Source organism: Mirounga angustirostris, unplaced genomic scaffold (assembly GCF_029215605.1).
Source record: "Mirounga angustirostris isolate CCGP_5_RB_7025 unplaced genomic scaffold, mMirAng1.0.hap1 SCAF_4, whole genome shotgun sequence".
In the NCBI taxonomy this organism is placed as follows: Eukaryota; Metazoa; Chordata; class Mammalia; order Carnivora; family Phocidae; genus Mirounga; species Mirounga angustirostris.
Genome location: NW_026991712.1, coordinates 112596917 through 112617052, shown reverse-complemented (window position 1 = coordinate 112617052; position 20136 = coordinate 112596917). Strand labels below are relative to the sequence as shown.

Here is a 20136-nt window from a genome sequence, read left to right as displayed (position 1 = left end):
TCATGTCCAAATATTTGCCTAATATTTGCAGGTAATAAATTGCACAGAAAAGCAGGCCAGCAAACTGTAGCCGAAGTCAATGTTCTTTTGCTCACTGCAGGGACAGGTTTTTTGTTTCTATATAATGCAGCATTCTCGCCATTAGATGGCAGTCAAAACTAATGTAATGATTAAACTCCCCTTCCTTACGTTTAATGATTTGCGTATGTGTAAGTTAACGTTGCTCGGTGGACAAGTTTCTGAAAAGTTCAGTGAAAATTGTAAGACATTGTAAATGATCCAGCATTCCTTTTGGAAAGCAGAATTATTTTGCAAGGTAAATAAGTATCCCCTTAAAGAGATCAGCTTTTTTCTTTTAAAAATTAACTTTCTAAAAATTGATATGTAACACATATACAAAATGCACAAATCTAAGTACCTCCAGTTTGAAGATCATCACAAAGTGAAAACACCTGTATAAACATCCCCCATCTAAAGTGAAAGAACATTACCAGCATCTCAAAAGACCCTCTCGTTCTTCCTCCTAATCATCACCCTCTTCCTTCTCCCCAGAGATAAACATTACCCTGACTTCTGACATTATAATTTAGGTTTTCCTGTTTTGAGAAATTTTATGAGTATAATTATGTATTATAGATTCTTTGTGTCTGGCTTCTTTCACTTAATATTTTTGTTATGTTTGCTTATAGATATACTTCATTCTTTTTCTTTCTGGTAATGTATTTTATTATATGAATATACCTCTATTTATCCATTCTACTATTGAAGGAAATTTGGAGTGTTTCCAGCGTTTAGCTGAATAATTGCTGCTATGAACATCCTTGTACATGCCTTTTGGCCTGCATGTGAATGTATTCATTTTGAATATATATCTAGGAGTAGAAATTTTGTGTCATATAGTATGTCAAATTGCCAAATCGTTCCTCAAAGTTGTAGCAATTCACATTTCCACAGTGTGTGAGAATTTCCATTGTTCCGTTTTTCACCGACACTTGGTATTGTCAATCTTTCAAATTTTAGCCATTCTGATAGACATGTAGTAGTATTTCCTGGGTTTTTTTAATGTGTTCTCTGATATCTAATATGACTAAACACTTTATTTTATTTTATTTTATTTATTTGACAGAGAGAGACACAGCGAGAGAGGGAACACAAGCAGGGGGAGTGGGAGAGGGAGAAGCAGGCTTCCTGCGGAGCAGGGAGCCTGATGCGGGGCTGGATCCCAGGACCCTGGGATCACGACCTGAGCCGAAGGCAGTCGCTTAACAACTGAGCCACCCAGGCACCCCACGACTAAACACTTTTTAATACATCTGTAGACTATTTGAATATTTTTTTTTCTTGAGTAATCTCTACACCCAACATGGGGCTCAAACTCATGACCCCAAGATTCAAGAGTCAGATGCTCTACCAACTGAGCCAATCAGGCACCTGTGAATATTTTATGTGAAGTGCTTATCCATGTATTTTGCCAAATTTTTTATCATGCGGTTTATCTTATTGTTTTGTGGTTCTTCTCATATTCTCGATATGAGTCCTATGTTAGATTTATGTATTTCTAATATAGTTCTCCTGTTCTGGGCTTGTTTTTGCATTCCCTCAAAAGCACTTTTTGATAAATACTAATGAACACTAATTTGCTAATTTTTTCCTTTATGGCTAGTGTTTTTTTGTATCCCATTTAACACATTTCTGCCTATATCACATCAGAAGATAATCTCTTATGATATGTTCTAGAAGCTTCACTATATTAATTTTCACAGTTAGAGCTAAAATCTACCTGGGATTGAATTTTTATGTATTACATGAGTTAGAGGTCAAGATTTATTCCATACGGGTATCCATACGGGTATTCCATACAGGTATCCAGTTGATTGAGCACCATTTGATAAAGTGACTATAGCTTTCCTACTCTTCAGTGCCAACATGGGTGTTTTATGTTCAGATTTTTAAAAGCTATATCAGGTTTGTTTAAAGTAGAACATATCCATATTTAGCAAAGTTCATCATTCGGTAGAGTTTTTCTGGAAAAAGAAAGTCATTAAAAAACCCCATTCAGGGCGCCTGGGTGGCTCAGTTGGTTAAGCGACTGCCTTCGGCTCAGGTCATGATCCTGGAGTCCCGGGATCGAGTCCCGCATCGGGCTCCCTGCTCGGCAGGGAGTCTGCTTCTCCCTCTGACCCTCCTCCCTCTCATGCTCTCTGTCTCTCATTCTCTCTCTCGCAAATAAATAAAATCTTAAAAAAATAAATAAATAAATAAATAAAATAAAAAACCCCATTCAAATCCTTTAATATGTAGACGGTGGCATGGTTTTGACAAAACCTAAACACATTTGATTATAATAGGGGATAATTTCATCATTATCCAAAAGGTATTGAATTATCTGAGAGTTTAAAACTCTCCTTCTTGAGGGAATTTAAAGTAAAAGATAAACAAATTGCTTGAAGTAAAGCAGATTATATAGGCTTAGAGATGATCCTGGTGACACTTTAAAATCTATTAATCAACCTCAAATCTGCCTTGTGACTGATCTGATCCAAACCTAGGAAGGTGTTACCATCAAGCTGGGGAAACACGAACACATCAAACGGTTAGAAAACAAACACAATAATATAAAATCAAATGTTTCATCTTTTACCTCTTCATAGTTGGCTTGGTAAAAGATGAAAAAAAACCCAAATGAACCATGAATACTGTTCCCAGAAATTCAAAAGATTTGTAATTTAAAAAATTTGTTTGGTTTTAAATAAGAGGTGTTGTATTCTAAAATTATTTCTGTACTTTATAACTTTTATACTTGAATGTAGATTAACTTGTTTACTACTTCTTGAAGTTTATGATTGTATATTTTCACAGAAGGCCTTATCTGGCTGTCTTTCTATTTAAGTCTTGCCAAATTATCTCTTGTACTTGAATACATTAAAATGTGTTGTTTGATTAATTATATCATATATCTGCAAGTATAATTCTTTAGGAAAACAACAAAATAGAAAAAGATAAAATGTTTAGAAGTTTGGGAGTCATAATTGAATTGACTTTCTCCATACTTCAAAAAAAGTCTTAAGCTCACTTCCCTTTTGTAGATTATTCACTCTATAATAAACACTTAGGAATGCCTAGGTGGCTCAGTTGGTTAAGCGTCTGCCTTTGGCTCAGGTCATGATCCCAGGGTCCTGGGATCCAGCTCCGCATCAGGCTCCCTGCTCAGTGTGGAGCCTGCTTCTCCCTCTCCCACTCCCCTTGCTTGTGTTCCCTCTCTTGCTGTGTCTCTCTCTGTTAAATAAATAAATAAAATCTTAAAAAAAAACCCAAAACATTGTTTTATAAATAATTTTCAGTTTAAAATTTCTTTTGAATCACATTTTAATTCTAGTTTATTGGCAATTTGGAAGCAAATAAGAATGGGATATAGGCATTTGATGTAGAAGAATCTGAAAATCCTAGAAATATGATTTACTTACATCTATTGTCAACCTTAAAGCTCTGTAGAAAGTGAATTTTGTTTTATTTTTTGAGAACCTTTCATTGTCATTTATTAAATATTAATTGAGTACCTATTCTGTGACAGGAATAGTCTTGAGCTCAGAGGAGACAGACAAGTTAAAGACTTATTTGAATTATCTGTTTAGATGTAGGTACCGAGAACAATAAGAACATACCAAGGAGCACCAAAAACAATGTCAGGAAAGGAAAGAAGAGGGAAAGGAAGATTCACAAAAGGCTTCTCAGTCCCATCACATGTGAGGTGAGTCTTCGAGAATGTGCGTTACCCAGATGGAGAGGAACACGTGCACCAAGGCATGATAGGGTACCCAGTAGTGGAACCACCCAGTAGTGGAACTAAGTGCATTTGGATATGGCTGGAGTTTAGGAGTGAGGGCAGAATGGTGGGAGACAGGGGGTGAGAGAGTCTGAAGCCATGTCATGAAGGTTCTTGCATGCTGACAAAATTCACAGTTCTGTAATATTTCTTTTTATTAAAAATGGCTTTTTATTAAAAAAGGATTTTAATATGATCATCTGGATCCTTGTAGCCAACAAAATATTTAGTATTATCAGGGAAAATTTTGGATCGCCCTCTTCCAAAGAATAAGTGAAATAGCCGTAATGACCTCAGAAAGTACCCAGTTTGGAGGCTGGAGAAGAATCTCCAAGAAGCCCCAGGACTACTCTCAATGGAAGAACACCAGGCACCCTTTTCTACAATATGGGTTTATAGTAATGGCTAGAGTTGTGTTTGTGAATGACATCAAATGCTTTGCATAAACTGTAATGCAGTCTTGTAACTTGTGGCAGTCCTTTCCTCTGAACACAATGGACCAGAAATAGAACACTAAAAATGGGAAGTAAAGTTTTTCCCCTCAGATTATATATTTGCTCATGAAAAAATTCTTTGCTGCCAATTTTGCTGAAATGGAGAGGAAGCATGAGTGGAGAAGAGACACCTCAGGAGAACACCTCAGGCAGTGCTCTGGCACACTCAGCTGGGGGCAACAGATTGAATCCTGAAGAATTGTAGTCAGTCCACGAACACTGACGGACGTTTTTTGGGTAATGGGTAGGATGAGGTAAATTGTGAACAGGTGGGACTGTCTCTTTGCACCAGGCTGGGCAAACGCCTACCATGCCAGGAAGAGTTTCTGGGAGTGGCAGGTCCTTGCTACTCCTGGCCTCACCCACTAGGAGTGCAGAGAAGGCAGGTTACTTAATAGATGTATAAGCAACTGGCTCAATTACCCGCATTGCGTACTCTAGGGGCCAAAAACATTAATTAGGAGTCCATTTTCCTGAGCCTTCAACTTAAACACTGAGCAGTTTCCTGTCTCCCCACCCCTGAGTGTGGACTGGTTTGATTCACTCCCTATCAGTTCTAGACCGAATCTCTCCAGCGTAGCTTGAGGTGAGTCATTCATTTTCTGGGTCTTTCCTGAGAGGTATAAAGGATGGTATTTGTGTGAGTGTGGAGTGTGTATGTTCGTGTTTGTTCTTTTTTTGGCAAATGCCATAGAACAGTATGTGCGTGATTTTGATAAATAATCAGGTGCGCCTGGGTGGTGCAGTTGGTTAAGAGTGGGCCTTTGGCTCAGGTCATGGATCCTGGGGATCAAGCCCGGCGTTGGGTCCCTGCTCACTGGGGAGCCTGCTTCTCCCTCTCCCTCTGCACATCCCCCACTCTGGCTCGTGCTCTTTTTCTCGCGCTCTGTTTCAAATAAATAAATAAAATCTTAAAAAAAATAATCAAAATACGTTGTGGAATTTAAAAATAGCAGACACAACTACATACAAATATCATGGCCCAACCACTGGAAATTTAGAAATCCTGACTTAACAGGCTTCAAGTAAGCCCTAGCCACCGTTATTTTTTAATTCTAAACTCTATTTTTAAATAGGTAAAACATGGGCAATGTAATAAAATTAAGTGGAAATTGTGCAAAAGAAGAGTGGTGAAAAGTGAGACTTCTCACTCCAGTCTCCCCTTTTTCCCCCTACAGAGGAAACCCCTCCCTCCAGTTTCTTATGTGTCCTTTCGGAGGTATTCTGTGCATATAAACACACAGCAAAAAGTTCCTTTCTTTATTAAACAAAAGTGATAGTATCTTCTGCCCACTGTTCCGAACCTTCTAAGGCACACAGTTTTCAAAACTCTCTAAGAAGCAAATTCTTCATGAAAAGCCACAGATAAAAGGTATGTCTCTGTTCTCAAGAAATGCTACAGACACATGTATTAAAAATCTGTTTTTAAAAAAAGATTTTATTTATTTATTTGTGAGAGAGAGTACACAAGCAGGAGGAGCAGAAGGCAGAAGCAGGCTCCCCGCTGAGCAAGGAGCCCGAGGCTGCGGGGCTGGATCCCGGGACCCTGGGATCGTGACTGAGCCAAAGGCAGACGCTTAACCAAGTGAGTCGCCCAGGCATCCCTAAAAATCTTTTACAGCCAATTTTAGGTGTTTACCAACTCCCTCAGACCCATGGCCAAAATTCATGGTTAAGAGTTTCTTATTTCTGGTGTTTAAGATTATCCTGAATACTTAGTGTTGCCAGATAAAATACAGGATGTTCAGTTGAATTCAAATTTCAAATTTCAGACAGACAACAAATAAATAAATTTTAGTATAAGTATGTCCCATTTAATATTAGCTATATCAGAAATTCAAATTTAACTGGGAGTCCTGTATTTTTATTTGCTAAATCTGGCAACCCTACAGAAAATTTTGATTTATAGGAAGCTACTCCAACTAATTCTCTCTAGAACGCCCTGTATTAGAGATGACCTAGATTATAGCTATACCACCAGGCTCTAAAGGATAAAGTCAAATTCTAAGAGTTTAACCAGAAATTGGTTATCTGTTGGCTTATTTCAAAATAAGTGGCTTTAACTTGCTGCTTTATTTAAGGGATTGTTGCAATGCAATGGTCATTAAAATAAAAACTTACATTGAGTTTACATATAGTAGTTTATCTTACTTTCAAAGACCTTAAGATATCTAAAATCTGGGCTATTTTGGTCCTTAAAATGAGCACTAAAATTTTAGCTAATTGGGTTTGGACAGGATGAAGAGAATCAGCCTAGAGGTAAGTTTTCATTGTTGATTATTTAAATCATCTTTATTATCAACAAAAATAATATTAAGCATTGACTCATAGGTAGCATAATATCCTGACATGGAGGATGCAAAATTGTTACGTATGACTTTTTAGTAAATCAATAACATGTTATAGTAAATATCAAATGACAAAGACTTAACAAACATTAGAATCCGAATAGGTAAACAGTAGAAACAAGGATTACCATGATAGGTAGGATTCTGTTACACAGGAAATGAAGGAAAAATTATGTTAGAACCTGGTATCCCAAATGCATCTGAATGGAGTCAATAAAATTAAAATTAATCATTGCATTTCAGAATTGTTCTCCTTGGTAGTTAAATTTTCACTTCCTTCAATGTTAACCTGTACAGGATTTCAACAGTGGTGTTGCTGATGTTTAACGATTCCTTCTTCAAGGGAAAAGACAGCCCTGATTTGTAGCATTCGCCAATTCCATGGTGGAAACACTTTCACTATGACTGCTATCGAGTTAACATTTTTAACAATCTGTTTGCAGAACTCCTGAAAACTTAACAATTGGCTCTTGTGAGCCTGTAAAGGCTGGGTTTATTTCTATAAGTGCCTATGGTACACCCGACTGGATTTCATAAAAAGAAAATAGAGAACGAGGTGTTCTTTTTTGTTAATTGATGTGTGTGTTTTTAAATTTGTCAACACAGGCAAAATCCCCACAAAAAACAGACAAACAAACAAAAACAAATGAATGCTTTAAGAGTTTAATTAATGGAAATTTTGAATGGATTTGGGAAGGTGCAATAATCACCTGAAGAAAACTCTATGTAACTTTTGTTCTACTAGGTCTGCTGACTCTAAAGAGAATTTTATCTAAATAAATACCTAAATGCTTTTAAAGTCACATGGTTCTATAATAACCAGTGGGAAAGAATCAGTCATCACAGAAAATTGGCAATGAGTTATCTCTTTAAACAAATTTATTCCATTTGATTCACATAAGATTTTCTGTCTTCTGTTTTTTCACTTTTTTTGTTAAGTTTCATTAGAGCAATTATATAAAATGCTTCAAATAGATTCAGTAACGGACAGCAGAATCCCCAGAGACAAAATAGTAGGTGGTTTTCTTTCTTTCTTTTTCTTCAGTGAGCCACTTTTAAACTATCCCCTTAAAGTTTTGAATTTCTTCCAACTCTTGGTTAGGAAAATTGGCAGTGCAGAAAAGCAGTGATGACTATTAACTCCTCAGTGCCATTCTTCACTTGGCTGGCATGGATCTGTATTCTGGCATGATCCCGTTTCTGCTGTGGTGCTCCATTCGAAGCATTAAAATGGAGGTGCCAAGTACATCGTCTTGGTATTCCTCCTAAAATAGTGTTAGCTTGATTGTTCTGGCCTACCTATGTTGATAATGATTCTATCTGTGGACACTTGCTATAATTTTAATACATAATCTCAAGATACTTAAATGGCAAGAAAGGAGTTGCTATTGTTTATACTATAGATTTCCTTTCAATAGTGGGAATTCTTTATGATTGGTAACTGTATATCGGTGGAACATTGATACATGTATCTTGAGAAAAGCTTTCCATATTCGAGGTGTTTAGATATAAAGTTTTATTTTTTTCTTTGAAGACACTTTACATTACTAACTTTATTTTCTTTTTAAAGATTTTATTTATTTATTTGACAGAGAGAGACACAGCGAGAGAGGGAACACAAGCAGGGGGAGTGGGAGAGGGAGAAGCACGCTTCCTGCCGAGCAGGAAGCCCGATGTGGGGTTTGATCCCAGGACCCCGGGAGCATGCCCTGAGCTGAAGGCAGACGCTTAACCGACTGAGCCACCCAAGTGCCCCATTCATTACTAACTTTATATATGGAATACTTTTGCAAAAATTTAGTTTTAAGACAAGAGATTGGTTTATGGTTGAAGGTTGATGTATTTGGGCTAGTAAATTATTCTATATTCCAGAATGCAGCAGTGAACAGTTATCTTTTATAATCTGACTTAATAAGGGAATTCATGCAGGGAAAATTTGAAACTGGAAAGGGCATTAGCTAAATGTTTATAACCAAGAGACTGTACAAGGAACTTACATTCGAATTAATACAAGATAAAAACATGCAAAAGAAAATATAACACTTCAATCGCTTATCATAGAGCAGAATTCAAATATATGCCTGAAGAGAAAATGGATTCAATAAAAATTATTTTCCATAATTAATAAAAAGTGTAATAATTTTTAAAATTGCTAATGAGTCTGTGTAATTTGAGCTCTTTCAAATTTACTCAGTAGAGTGGCTGCATTGTAAAACTATGTGGAGAAAGCTAAAATGATATTATTTCCTCAATTCCTTCTTAGTGTTGATTACCTTATAAAATATGTAAAAGAAACAGAAACTCTTTGGTAATGGATTATCAAAATAGGTCAAGTAGCAAAAAGGTATAAGATAATTGGTTTGACGGAATTTTGTATCCCTTAATGATGCAAAATATGACTTGGAGGTAGTAGCATCGGAAATAATAGATTGCTGTTATACTAAAGTGATTTTGCTTTCAAGATGCAAAGTCATGTTTTATCTTTTTTAGAGAGAAAAGCGATGTTTGAACTGCTCACAAAGTGCCTTGTCATGGGTCCATAAAGAATAAATCATATATATATATGAATAATTTAAAACCCAGTGGATTCTGATTATGTAAAAAATCAACATTCTTGGGTGCTTGGGTGGCTCAGTCGGTTAAATGTTCGACTCTTGATTTCAGCCCAGGTCATGATCTCAGGGTCCTGAGATCCAGGCGGCAGGCTCTGTGCTGAGCATAGAGCCTGCTTAAGTTTCTCTCTCTTCCTCTCCCTCTGCTCTTCCGCCCACCCCCTGCCCGCCCTGCCCCCACACTCTCTTTCAAAAAAAAAAAAAATCAACATTTTTTTTTTTTTAAAGATTTTATTTATTTGAGAGAGAGAGAACACATGAGCGGATAGGGTCAGAGGATGAAGCAGACTCCCTGCCAAGCAGGGAGCCCGATGCGGGACTCGATCCAGGGACTCCAGGATCATGACCTGAGCCGAAGGCAGTCGCTTAACCAACTGAGCCACCCAGGCGCCCCTCAACATTTTTAAGAACTACCATGCTAATAATATATATTTGTGTGTGACTATATTTGTGTGTGTAAAGCACCTCTGGATGTTTGTTAGCTAAAATGTGCCTATACTATTTTAGAGATTGGTTATAGAAAGGAATACTTTGGAAGCTGATTCATCTTTATTATTTCTATAGCATAATATAACACAGAACATACTCTTTTGTTGTGATAGTTTTCACTTTTTAATCATTTTTGCCTAAAGACTTTGAAGTAAATAGTGAATTTTAATATAAAATTTTGCAAGTTACAAATACTTATCAAGATTATCAAGTTAAGTTGGTGATATGAATTATATTTAAATTTTATAGCAATGTAGGATAACAGAAATTTTCCCTGAATTTGTTGGCCAAAAATTAACTTTTTGAAGAGAAATGAATTGTTCTAAGTGTGGAGTTCTGTTCAGAAACTTCGGGAGAAGAAAAATGTTCATCTAGGAGATAAGACTTCATGTTCATTTGGGAAATTGTGTAAACAGTGTGGTTAAGGATAATCTTCAATGTGAATGGCAGATTATTTTATTTTTTAAAGGGAAAGCATGAAATTTTGGCTTCAATTATGCTCCACATGTCTTAACTTTTATGACAATACTTAGATACGGTAAACCTTAGTATTGGAATGGTTCTGAATAATGAGACATCCATTTAATAAATATACTTTCCATTACTAATCTTACTTGTAATTGCTAAATGCATTCATGATGTCTAGGGAGTTAAGAGAGAGAGGAGAAATTTCCTTTCAATAGTGGAAATTGACAGGACTGAAGGACTGAAGGACTGAAGCAGAAGAGATTAGGGCACCAGAGCAGGCCGTATAAGGGGAGGAGTTTCAAATGCTGACACTCCGGTTTGGAGAACTTCTTATGTTCAGCTGTCATAACAGAGGAGTACTGTGCTAGTGACTGGACTGGAGTGTGTGTGTGTTTGGGAGACAAGCAATTAACGTAAAGCATATGTTAGGAGTTGCTAAGTGTATCTGGTATCTAATAGTACCCGCCAAACCGGCTGATTGCAGTTAATGATTGCTCAGAAAGGCCGGGAAGTAACTCCACAGAGGAAAAAGGAAATGGTGGACCGGCCTCCAAGATTCCCATATTCTGAGTGAGAGGTGTCTGAAGTTCCAATAGGCTCTTTGCACTACCGGAGAGGAATCTGGTCCGCGTCCAGCCCCCACAGACCAGGTACCCATTCCTCCGCTGGGGCAACCTACCGCTGGGGCAAGCTCGGTTCTCGTTTCCTGCAGGTGACAGCTCGGCTCACATTGGTCCGCGTCTTCCATCTCTTGTTACGGCAACATCCCAAAATGAATGCTGAAAGATCTGCCTCTTTTTATGATTTCCTTACAGAACTTATAAAATTAAAATGTTTTATTAAAAATAGAATCGGGGCACGTTGCATTCACATTTGACGTTCAACGACTACACATTTTGGTTATTCCCAATCACCTTACCAATCAAGACTTTAAAAAAAATAAACACAAATCTCCGACTACGTAAACCCAAGGATTTGTTAAGAGGCATCTGCCAGGATTTCGCCCAGGTGGAGGACGCAAAAGGCAGGAAGGGAGGGTGACTGGAGTTGGCTCATCTAAGGGGTCTAAGGGGTCTCAGGGCAGAGAAGGGTGGTGGGCGTCTTTCCCTTCTCTCCCTTTCCACCTTGGAGACAGCGATGCGAGTGGCGGCGGCGGTGGGATTGTCCGAGACCCAACGGGCAAGCGGGAAGAGACCTAGCAGGTGAACCAGCGGGGTGGGAGACCCTTCCGCGAGGGAACGCGCCCGCGGAGGCCCAGCGAGAGCGGGTCCGCCGCGATCCCAGGGTGCACCGCGCCCCGCCCCCTCCCCTCTCCGCGTCCCGCCTCCCCTCAGCCCGGGCCCCCTCCCTGCCGGCTCTGGGAGGCGGGGACGCGGCGTCGGCGGCGGCTTCTCCAGTCGCGTCTTTCTCACTCACTGGGGAGCCCGGCGGTGGCGGCACCTTCGGAGGCAGAGCGGCGGAGCTCCGAGCCCGTCGGCCAGCCAGTGGGAGGTCGGACAGACTGAGGGCAGATCCGACAGACGGACGGACAGCGGAGCGGCCGGACGCCCCGAGTCGCCTCAAGTTCCGCCATGAGCTGGGGCACAGAGCTGTGGGTGAGTCCGGGTGAGGGGCGGCCCGCGAGGGGCGCGGGCCGGGCAGGCGCCGCTGACCGTCGGCGGCCAGAGCGCTTTGGGTCATCCCCGCCTCTGGCGCCAGGGGAGGGCGGGGGTTCCACTCTTCTTTGTGTGCAGACCCCTCTTCCCTCTCGGCCGGGGTTGAGTGGGCTGCTGGTCTGCGCTCCCGCCTCTGCCGCCGCGGCCGGGCTGAGGGCAGCGCCGTGGACGGCGGGGAGGAGCGGCCCGCGGGGCTCCCGCGTCCGCCGCCATCCTTTCCCTTTCCCTGTCTCCTTCGTCTTCACTTTCCGGACGCCTGGCTCGTTGCCGGGCCGCGCTCCTCTCCCTTTGTATCTCTTCGCCCGGAGGCGGGGGAGGGGGTCCATTGTCCCGAAGGGGCGCTGTTCGCGGGCGGGGAGGGGGCCCGCTGTGGCCCCCAGCCCGGGCGAGGGTCCCCGGGGCGAGGGCGTCGCCGGGCCAGGACGGCGCGGGGAGCCTCGAGGCGCCGCCCACCGCCCTCGCCCCAGGTAGGGGGAGCCTGGCGGCTTTGTTCCGAGCCCGGCCTCCGGCCAGGCAGGCCCAGCCCACAAACCCATTTCCCTCTCCCAGTCTGTGTGCCCCGAATCCGCGCGTGGCCTCGGGGACTCCGGCTGGGCTATCCCCGGCTGCTACCTTGGGCTGGGGGGGAGGGGGGCTGGCTTTTGGAATCTGAATTAAATTGATGGATCGACGGGGAAGCCAATTTTGCCGAAAGGAGCGTAGGGCTTCCCGATGGCTTTACTTCCCCTTCCGCCGTTCTTTATTCCCACTCGTTCTCCCTGTTTTCTCTTTCCTCCTTGCCTTTCTTGGGCGCTGAAGGTTTGAGACAATGCCCAGTGTTTGGCCAAGGTGCGGGTGGACTGAAATAGGTCGGAGAATTTGCTCGCGACGCGGCTAAACAAGGGTGGAGGTGTGGAGCGTAGTGATTTCTCAGGTGCAGCCGAGGGACCCGGGGAGTGGGGGCGCTGTCCCGAGAGCTGCCGGGCTTCAGCCACTCCCCTTTTTATCCCACCTGTGCACGTTTTCCGTGCCTTTTGTTAACGAGGGTCTAGTGAAACCACTGCAGAGAAAGGGGAGAAAGAACTTTTTTATCTCGGTAGGAGCATGTAGGATGCGAATGAAGGTAGATTGGTTAATTGAAGGGCAAAATGTTTTCTTCGGTTATTTTTCACCTCTTAACCACAGATTGGGAATCTTAGAACTGAAAGAGACTTTAGAATTCATCTAGGAGAACACTTAGCCAGCCCAGGAATCTCCTGCAACATTCCGGACAAGTGTTTGCCCAGTCTGTAAACACACCACCCAAGAGAAAATACCTCAGACATTCGTTTCTTAGTTAGCATTAATTGTTCTTACATTAGAGAGGATTATGTAGTAAATGAATTATATAAAATTTAACCCTTTACTTTAGATTCTCAGGCATTATTGGTCTTTTCCCTTTGATTTTGTACATTTTATAATTGATTATAGTGTGTCGTCAATTAAAGTAGATGGATGTAGTTTTATTTTCCATTTTTATAATTAGAAAACATATTTTTTACACACTTAAATGATCCACGTTTCAGAGGAAGCAAAAATGTACTCAGAATATTTTTTTAAAGTACACATAGGAAGAGTAGAGTAATATTTAGATTTAACTTTTAGATTTAAAAAGCACTTTCTATCATACTACAGAAAAACAGTTTGAAGGAGAAACAGTATTTTAGTGAAGATTAAAATGCGATTTTTAAAAGTTTTTTTAAGTTATAATTTATAGTGCATTCAGAAGTGATCAGCAATCCCACAATGTCTCCCGTAATTTGGTTAGTTACTTTCAGCATTTGAATAGTTTCTCAGCAGTTTGGAAAGGTAAACTGTAGAAGAGATGGGAATTTCTGTTAACTAAAAAATGTTTGGTAGCGCTTTGGAAATTATGAAAAAAGCTTTTAAATTAAGTTTCCTCTTAAAATTTAATGCACCATGTTTCAAACTTTTTAGTGGTTTTAGGATTTGAGGGAGAGATTTATTAGAAACTAAATGATAGAGAATCAACCAGTATCATCTGGATGCTTAAACCTTAGGTAAGTAGAAGTTGTTGTAGCGGGCTATTAGGACCAGAAGAGACCTTAGAAAAATTTGATTGGACTTCCTGTTTTTACTGTTCTGTTTTGAATAAGGATATTGTGCTTCCAGTGGATTGTAACAAACACCTATACTGTGCTCTTATCATTGAGGAATTTGAGGTTGGGAGAATTCTCTTGAAATTCTGAGTTTAGAAACCAGTTCTATTATTTCATGTTTAGGATCACATTACTATCCCAAAGGTTTAATTATTGGAACATGTTGTTACAAAAATATGAATGCAGTTATGCACTCAAGCTTAAGTTTTTTCCTTATATTCTTTGGAGTTTCATTGCTATTTTAATGCTTCTTAAGTCTTATGTTAAATTTGAAAATAATAGAGAACCACTTTAGTACTGACTCTGGGGGACAGAACTAATAGTGATAGGCTAAGTCTGTTATGTCAGACTTTGTTGTGTGTGGTTGTGAGGGGATATGAATTAACTGGTACTAGATTTGAGCTGTGCTTCAAGGTATTTCAAGGGTTCCAGATGAGCATTTAAGTAAGCATTGAATGTATGCTAGAGACTTGGTTCTGTGTTCTGGGTAATATCAAACAAAGAGATGACAGTGTCTTCATTTCTTCAGGCTGCAACATAATTATAAGATAGCATCTTAAGTGTTGTTTTTTTTTTTTTTATTATCACAGGAAGAATGGTTGGATCAAAAGGAGTCCAAGTATGAATCAATGATTTCACAAATCAGATTTTGTAATTATTAGCTCTTTTTACAAGGAAGAAAATTAGAGTTGGAGAAGTTATATGTTTAGTCAATAAGTTTTATTTATTACGAGATACTTTTTTGGTGTTTGAGGTGCCAAATTTTGCCAGGAAAAAAAAAATGTGTATTGATTGTGAATGTGTATATAGATATGAAAAAAATATGGCTGAGCACGTTATATTCATATCATGATTTATTCAGAAATTTGCTCCCCAAGGGAAATGAAGTGACTCTTCTGGAAGTTAGAAGGTAGCTTCCAATATCTGACTTAATTTATTAGGTCTTATAAACCTTTTTTATTTATTTATTTAAAAAATTTTTTTAAATTTTTAAAGATTTTATTTATTTATTTGACAGAGAGAGACACAGCGAGAGAGGGAACACAAGCAGGGGGAGTGGGAGAGGGAGAAGCAGGTTTCCCGCTGAGCAGGGAGCCCAGTGTGGGGCTCGATCCCAGGACCCTGGGATCATGACCTGAGCCGAAGGCAGACGCTTAACAACTGAGCCACCCAGGTGCCCCCGATAAACCTTTTTTATGCCTTAGTTTCCTGGTCTATGTGATTTTTGGCTCTTAATTTTAAGAGTATATAATTTAAAAGCCATTGTTATTTTCATTAAATTATTAAGTGCATTTGACAAAGCTCGTTCCCTTTTTTTTTTTTTAAGATTTTATTTATTTATTTGAGAGAGAGAGAGTACAAGCAGGGAGAGGGGCAGAGAGAAAAGCACACTCCCTGCTGAGCGGGGAGCCCTACTCAGGGTTCGATCCCGGGACTCTAGTCTCATGACTTGAGCTGAAGGTAGATGCTCCAACTGACTGAGTCACCCAGGCATCCTGCTCATGCTCTTGATTCAGTGGATACCCCCAGTCTTAACCCTTAATGCTTCTTTATCTTTGTCCTTATAGCATTTATTTAATATCTGTGCTGTAAGTGTACTAGACTTTTGAGTCTTGGGAGTATAGAACTGGATTAATCTCTGTTTTCACTGACTAAAACGATGCCTATAGCTGATCACGCATGTTTTGCCCAATTGAATTCATAGTTCATTACCTAGAATATTGATTACTGATTAAAAAGTGCATCCTGGAGGATGGTCTTTATGGTTCTGAAGGCCTTTGTAGGTGATGATGGATTAAGTGGTCTAGATAACAGTTCAAGAATGTCTAAATAAGTTGAAACCAAGATTATGAAGTTAAGGTTTAGTGTTTGGGTTAAACACTTGTACAGTTGGGGAAGAACTGACCTAAAGGTAGTTCTTTTGACTTTACCTGACTTATAGCTCTGTGATGTGACTGTAAAAATAGCTGGTGAAATAAATCTTAGACCACATTAATAGATTTGTCTAGAAGACAGCAGTGTAATTCCATTGTAGTCCATAGTGGTTAGACTATCTCTGTAATATTGACTTGAGCATTACTTCACATTTTTTAGAAAATCCATGTAGAGGAGATTGACAGTGAAGACTCCTTGTTAATTAAAGTTAATGGTATTGCTTTTTTCAAAGGCCATGAAATTGCTGTAGGAATTTAGTTTAAACAATAAAGTAATTATTGAGTGTCTGTTATGGGGAAGCACTGTGAATGTATGGTGAAATTTATGAAGGTTTGTAATATGGTCCTGCTACGAGGAAACTTAGAGTCATTTTGAGGTGATATTCTTTCCTAACTCCAAAATACTCCTCTATGTTGGTATCACTGTCCCGAAGGTCTTCAGTTGACCAGTCCCTCTGAACCCCCCTTTTTTTCAGAGTACACATTCTGGATAACATCTTTCTTATGGAACTACCACCTTATGTTACAGTTATTTCTTGTACATTCAAACCTTTGGAAAATAGTCATGGTATAAATATTTGTATCTTATGTTCCATTTTGTTGATAGGAATTGTTGTGTTCAATATTGTATTACAGCTATTGTTCTTAGTTAAGGAGGCTGAGTTAATCAAGACACCTGTTTATGCCTCCATTCTATCCTGACTGTATTAAGGTGGAAGCTGGAGAATGGCCTCTAACCAATATCTCTCCTCTGCATTTGCTGCTTCCTTAAACCACTCAGTTCCACTCCCCTTCCCTGCCTTTATTTTGGAACACTTAAGCTATTTCTCCTTCCCCCAGTCTGTAATTGTGAGTTTGGCTGGATACTTACAAGCCTATTTTACGGGGGAGTCTGGGTGGCTCAGTCAGTTGAGCGTCTGCCTTGGCTCAGGTTGTGGTCCTGGGAACAGTATACACGGGACTCCTTGCTCAGCGGGGAGTCTGCTTTTCTCTCTCCCTCTGCTCCTTCCCCTGCTCGTGCTCTCTCTCTCAAATAAATGAATAAAATCCTTAAAAAATTTTTTTACCAACTTTTTCCTATCCAAGAGCCCCTATTTGCAGGCAGAAAATAAGAGAATAGGGCGCCTGGGTGGCTCAGTCGTTAAGTGTCTGCCTTCGGCTCAGGTCATCATCCCGGGGTCCTGGGATTGAGCCCCACAACGGGCTCCCTGCTCCGAGGGAAACCTGCTTCTCCCTTTCCCACTCCCTTTCTTGTGTTCCTGCTCTCGCTAACTCTGTCAAATAAATAAAATCTTTAAAAAAAAAAAAAAAAGAAAAGAATAGTAATGATTTATAATTATGGCACTTGTAGGTGCTGTCTTATTTATTAGTCTTCAGTCCTTAAACATTTTTAGCTCAAGCAGAAAAGAAAAATTCTGTTTGGGGAACATAGTCCTACCTACAGCATATTAAAAACTTGTGGGAAAAGATTATATAAAGGTTTTGTTTTATAGGAAACAAAAGCTGTTGCATGTATTAGTCCAGGCTTTGTAAATCAGATCTAACATAAAGATACTTGGCGTGCGCTTTGGAATAAGGAAGATTTTGCATATAGGTGCCTAAGTTCCTAGAGGGCAGAGATCATGTCTTATTAATTGCTTAATCATTGTCTGATTCATTGCTGTATTTTCCCTTGTCAGCACACCGCCTGGCATAGAGCCTGATGCTACTCGGATCTTTAGTAACTGTTTGCTGGATTGACCTGAGTGTAGTGGTTAGGTTTGGCTTGAATTTTGAGTATGGGATGGCTGAAAGTAGTGATGCAGGGTAGATTGGGACCAGGCTAAGAGGTTGATTTGGCTGAATGCTTGATTTACATTTTTTTTTTTAAGATTTTATTTATTTATTTGAAAGAGACACAGAGAGAGAGGAAACACAAGCAGGGGGAACGGGAGAGGGAGAAGCAGGCTTCCCGCTGAGCAGGGAGCCCGATGTGGGGCTGGATCCCAGGACCCTGAGATCATGACCCGAGCTGAAGACAGTCGCTTAACTGACTGAGCCACCCAGGCGCCCCTTGATTTACATTTATGAACACACACACACACACACAGGTATTATTTATTTATTAGCATATAATAAACTTGATTTTTAGACCATTTAAAAATCCACAGAAGGAAGTTGTAGTTTGTGTTAGTAGAAGGGATTATTTCTTCCTTCTGAATGCTTTAGTGGCAGGAGGAAGAATCCCCCTGGGTTTTAAAAGATGAAAGTTTATTGATTTTATCACCTCTGCAAGAATATTTGAAGGGTTTTCGTTCTTTTAACAATGTGTTATTGGTATTTTTTAAATTGGTATTTTTTAATATTGGTATTTTTTAAATATATGTTACTTCTGCAGTTTGTTATTTATTGGTCTTTTTTAAATATATGTTACTTCTGCAATTTGTTTATACTGTTTTTCCTTATATATGAGTTAGTGTTTTTACTTCTATATCAGTTTAGTTCCAGTGCTTTTTCTGAGGCTGAGAGGTGTTCATTGGGAAATGTAGTAAGTTTTGATCCTCCCAGTTTTGCTCTAATTAATAGCTTCATGAGCTGATCATGCACTAATTTTCTCATATAACAAAAATATTTTGAGGTATCACCTTTAATTGATGGCAGAATGATAGATGCTTTAAAATTGAAAATTGTGCTTAAAAATAATCTGTTGATACAGTTAATTTTAATATTGTCACCTGTGCTTTTAAGCATTTTCCTTTTTTTTCTTATAATAAGTTTATTCTGTGATTACTTTTACAGGATTTTCATTGACTAGTTCTTTAAAACCACCTCTTTTACACCATAGGGAGCTGCTGTAAGGCATTGTAAGATGATGTCTGACTGCTTTTTGTAATGTGGGATTTAGCATTTAGAATTTGGATAGAGCCCAAGAGAAAGAAATCTAGAACAATAAGAATAAAAGTTTTTGTAAAATGTCCCTATTGCATCCAAATTAGTTATTGATATTTGGGGCTTAGGAGCAATTTTTCCTTAAGTTCTTGATGGAAAACTAATCATCAGACTTTCACGATGCCTCATGAAATATGTGAAGTATTACTATTACATATTTCTTGTAGTTTGAAAAAATATAAATGTTTATATAGAGTCAAATTTTCCTGTTTTTTTTTTTTCCACACCATTATTTTGTTGTTTCCAGAGTGAAAGTCATCTGTTTTGTTCCTGCTGTAGCCCTGCTGTATACCTAATTTGTTCAGAAGGAATGGGCATATAATAGGCACTGAATTATTTGTTGAATGAGGAAATCAATGAATTGCTATAACTCATATCATCAGATGTTTTGCATACTAAGGGTATTTAGGCTTTTCCCCCCAGCATGTATATTTCTTTTATCTTTAACTTTAGGGATCCTTTGTTTTTAAGTAGATTCCACACCCAGTGTGGGACCTGAACTCATGACTCCCAGATCAAGAGTTGATGCTCTACCGACTAAGCCAGCCAGGTGCCCCTTTAGGGATCCTTTTTATAATCTGGAAATATAACTGATTGTGCCTATTCATATGAAATTTTTTTCTTTTAGGTCTGGAATTCTCATTTCCTTGATTGAGTACAAATGATTATTTTTTAGTGATGGCATATCTTATGACCCTTTGGATTCTAAAGGTTTTTTTTTATTATTTGAGAGAAAGAGCAGGAGAGAGAGCGAGCACAAGTGAGAGGCAGAGGGAGAAGCAAACTCCCTGCTGAGCAGGGAGCCCCGATGTAGTGTTCAATCCCAGGACCCTGGGATCATGACCTGAGCCGAAGGCAGGCACTTAACTGACAGAGCCACCCAGGCGCCCCGAACCTTTGGATTCTAAAAATGGGAACAGTTAACATTCTCATGTAAATTATCTGAGCCTTAATGAATTGGGAAAACATAAAAGATTGGTTTTTAGTGAGTACAAGTGTTGATTCTGAGAGATTTTTGACAATATTAGTGGTGGTTAGTTGAGATTTTTTTTCCATTAGAAATTATAAAATTCTGGGCGCCTGGGTGGCTCAGTTGGTTAAGCGACTGCCTTCAGCTCAGGTCATGATCCTGGAGTCCCGGGATCGAGTCCCGCATCGGGCTCCCTGCTCGGCGGGGAGCCTGCTTCTGCCTGTGACCCTCCCCCCCTCATGTGCTCTCTCTCTCATTCTCTCTGTCTCAAATAAAT

General features: G+C 39.7%; 1 protein-coding gene across 3 annotated transcripts in view; it reads left to right on the top strand.

Moving 5' to 3' along the window:
- The first annotated feature begins 11583 nt into the window (after positions 1-11583).
- The window catches only part of FNBP1L (formin binding protein 1 like), a 103170-nt gene continuing 94617 nt past the window's right edge, over positions 11584-20136 (top strand). Inside the window, exon 1 of one of the 3 annotated variants that reach the window (XM_045897170.3) lies at positions 11584-11829. In XM_045897170.3, coding sequence (XP_045753126.1) covers positions 11806-11829 — 24 coding nt within the window. In that variant the 5' untranslated portion in view covers positions 11584-11805. The remainder of the gene's footprint in view (positions 11830-20136) is intronic. The other 2 variants (XM_045897168.3, XM_045897169.3) reach the window with 2 other exon arrangements.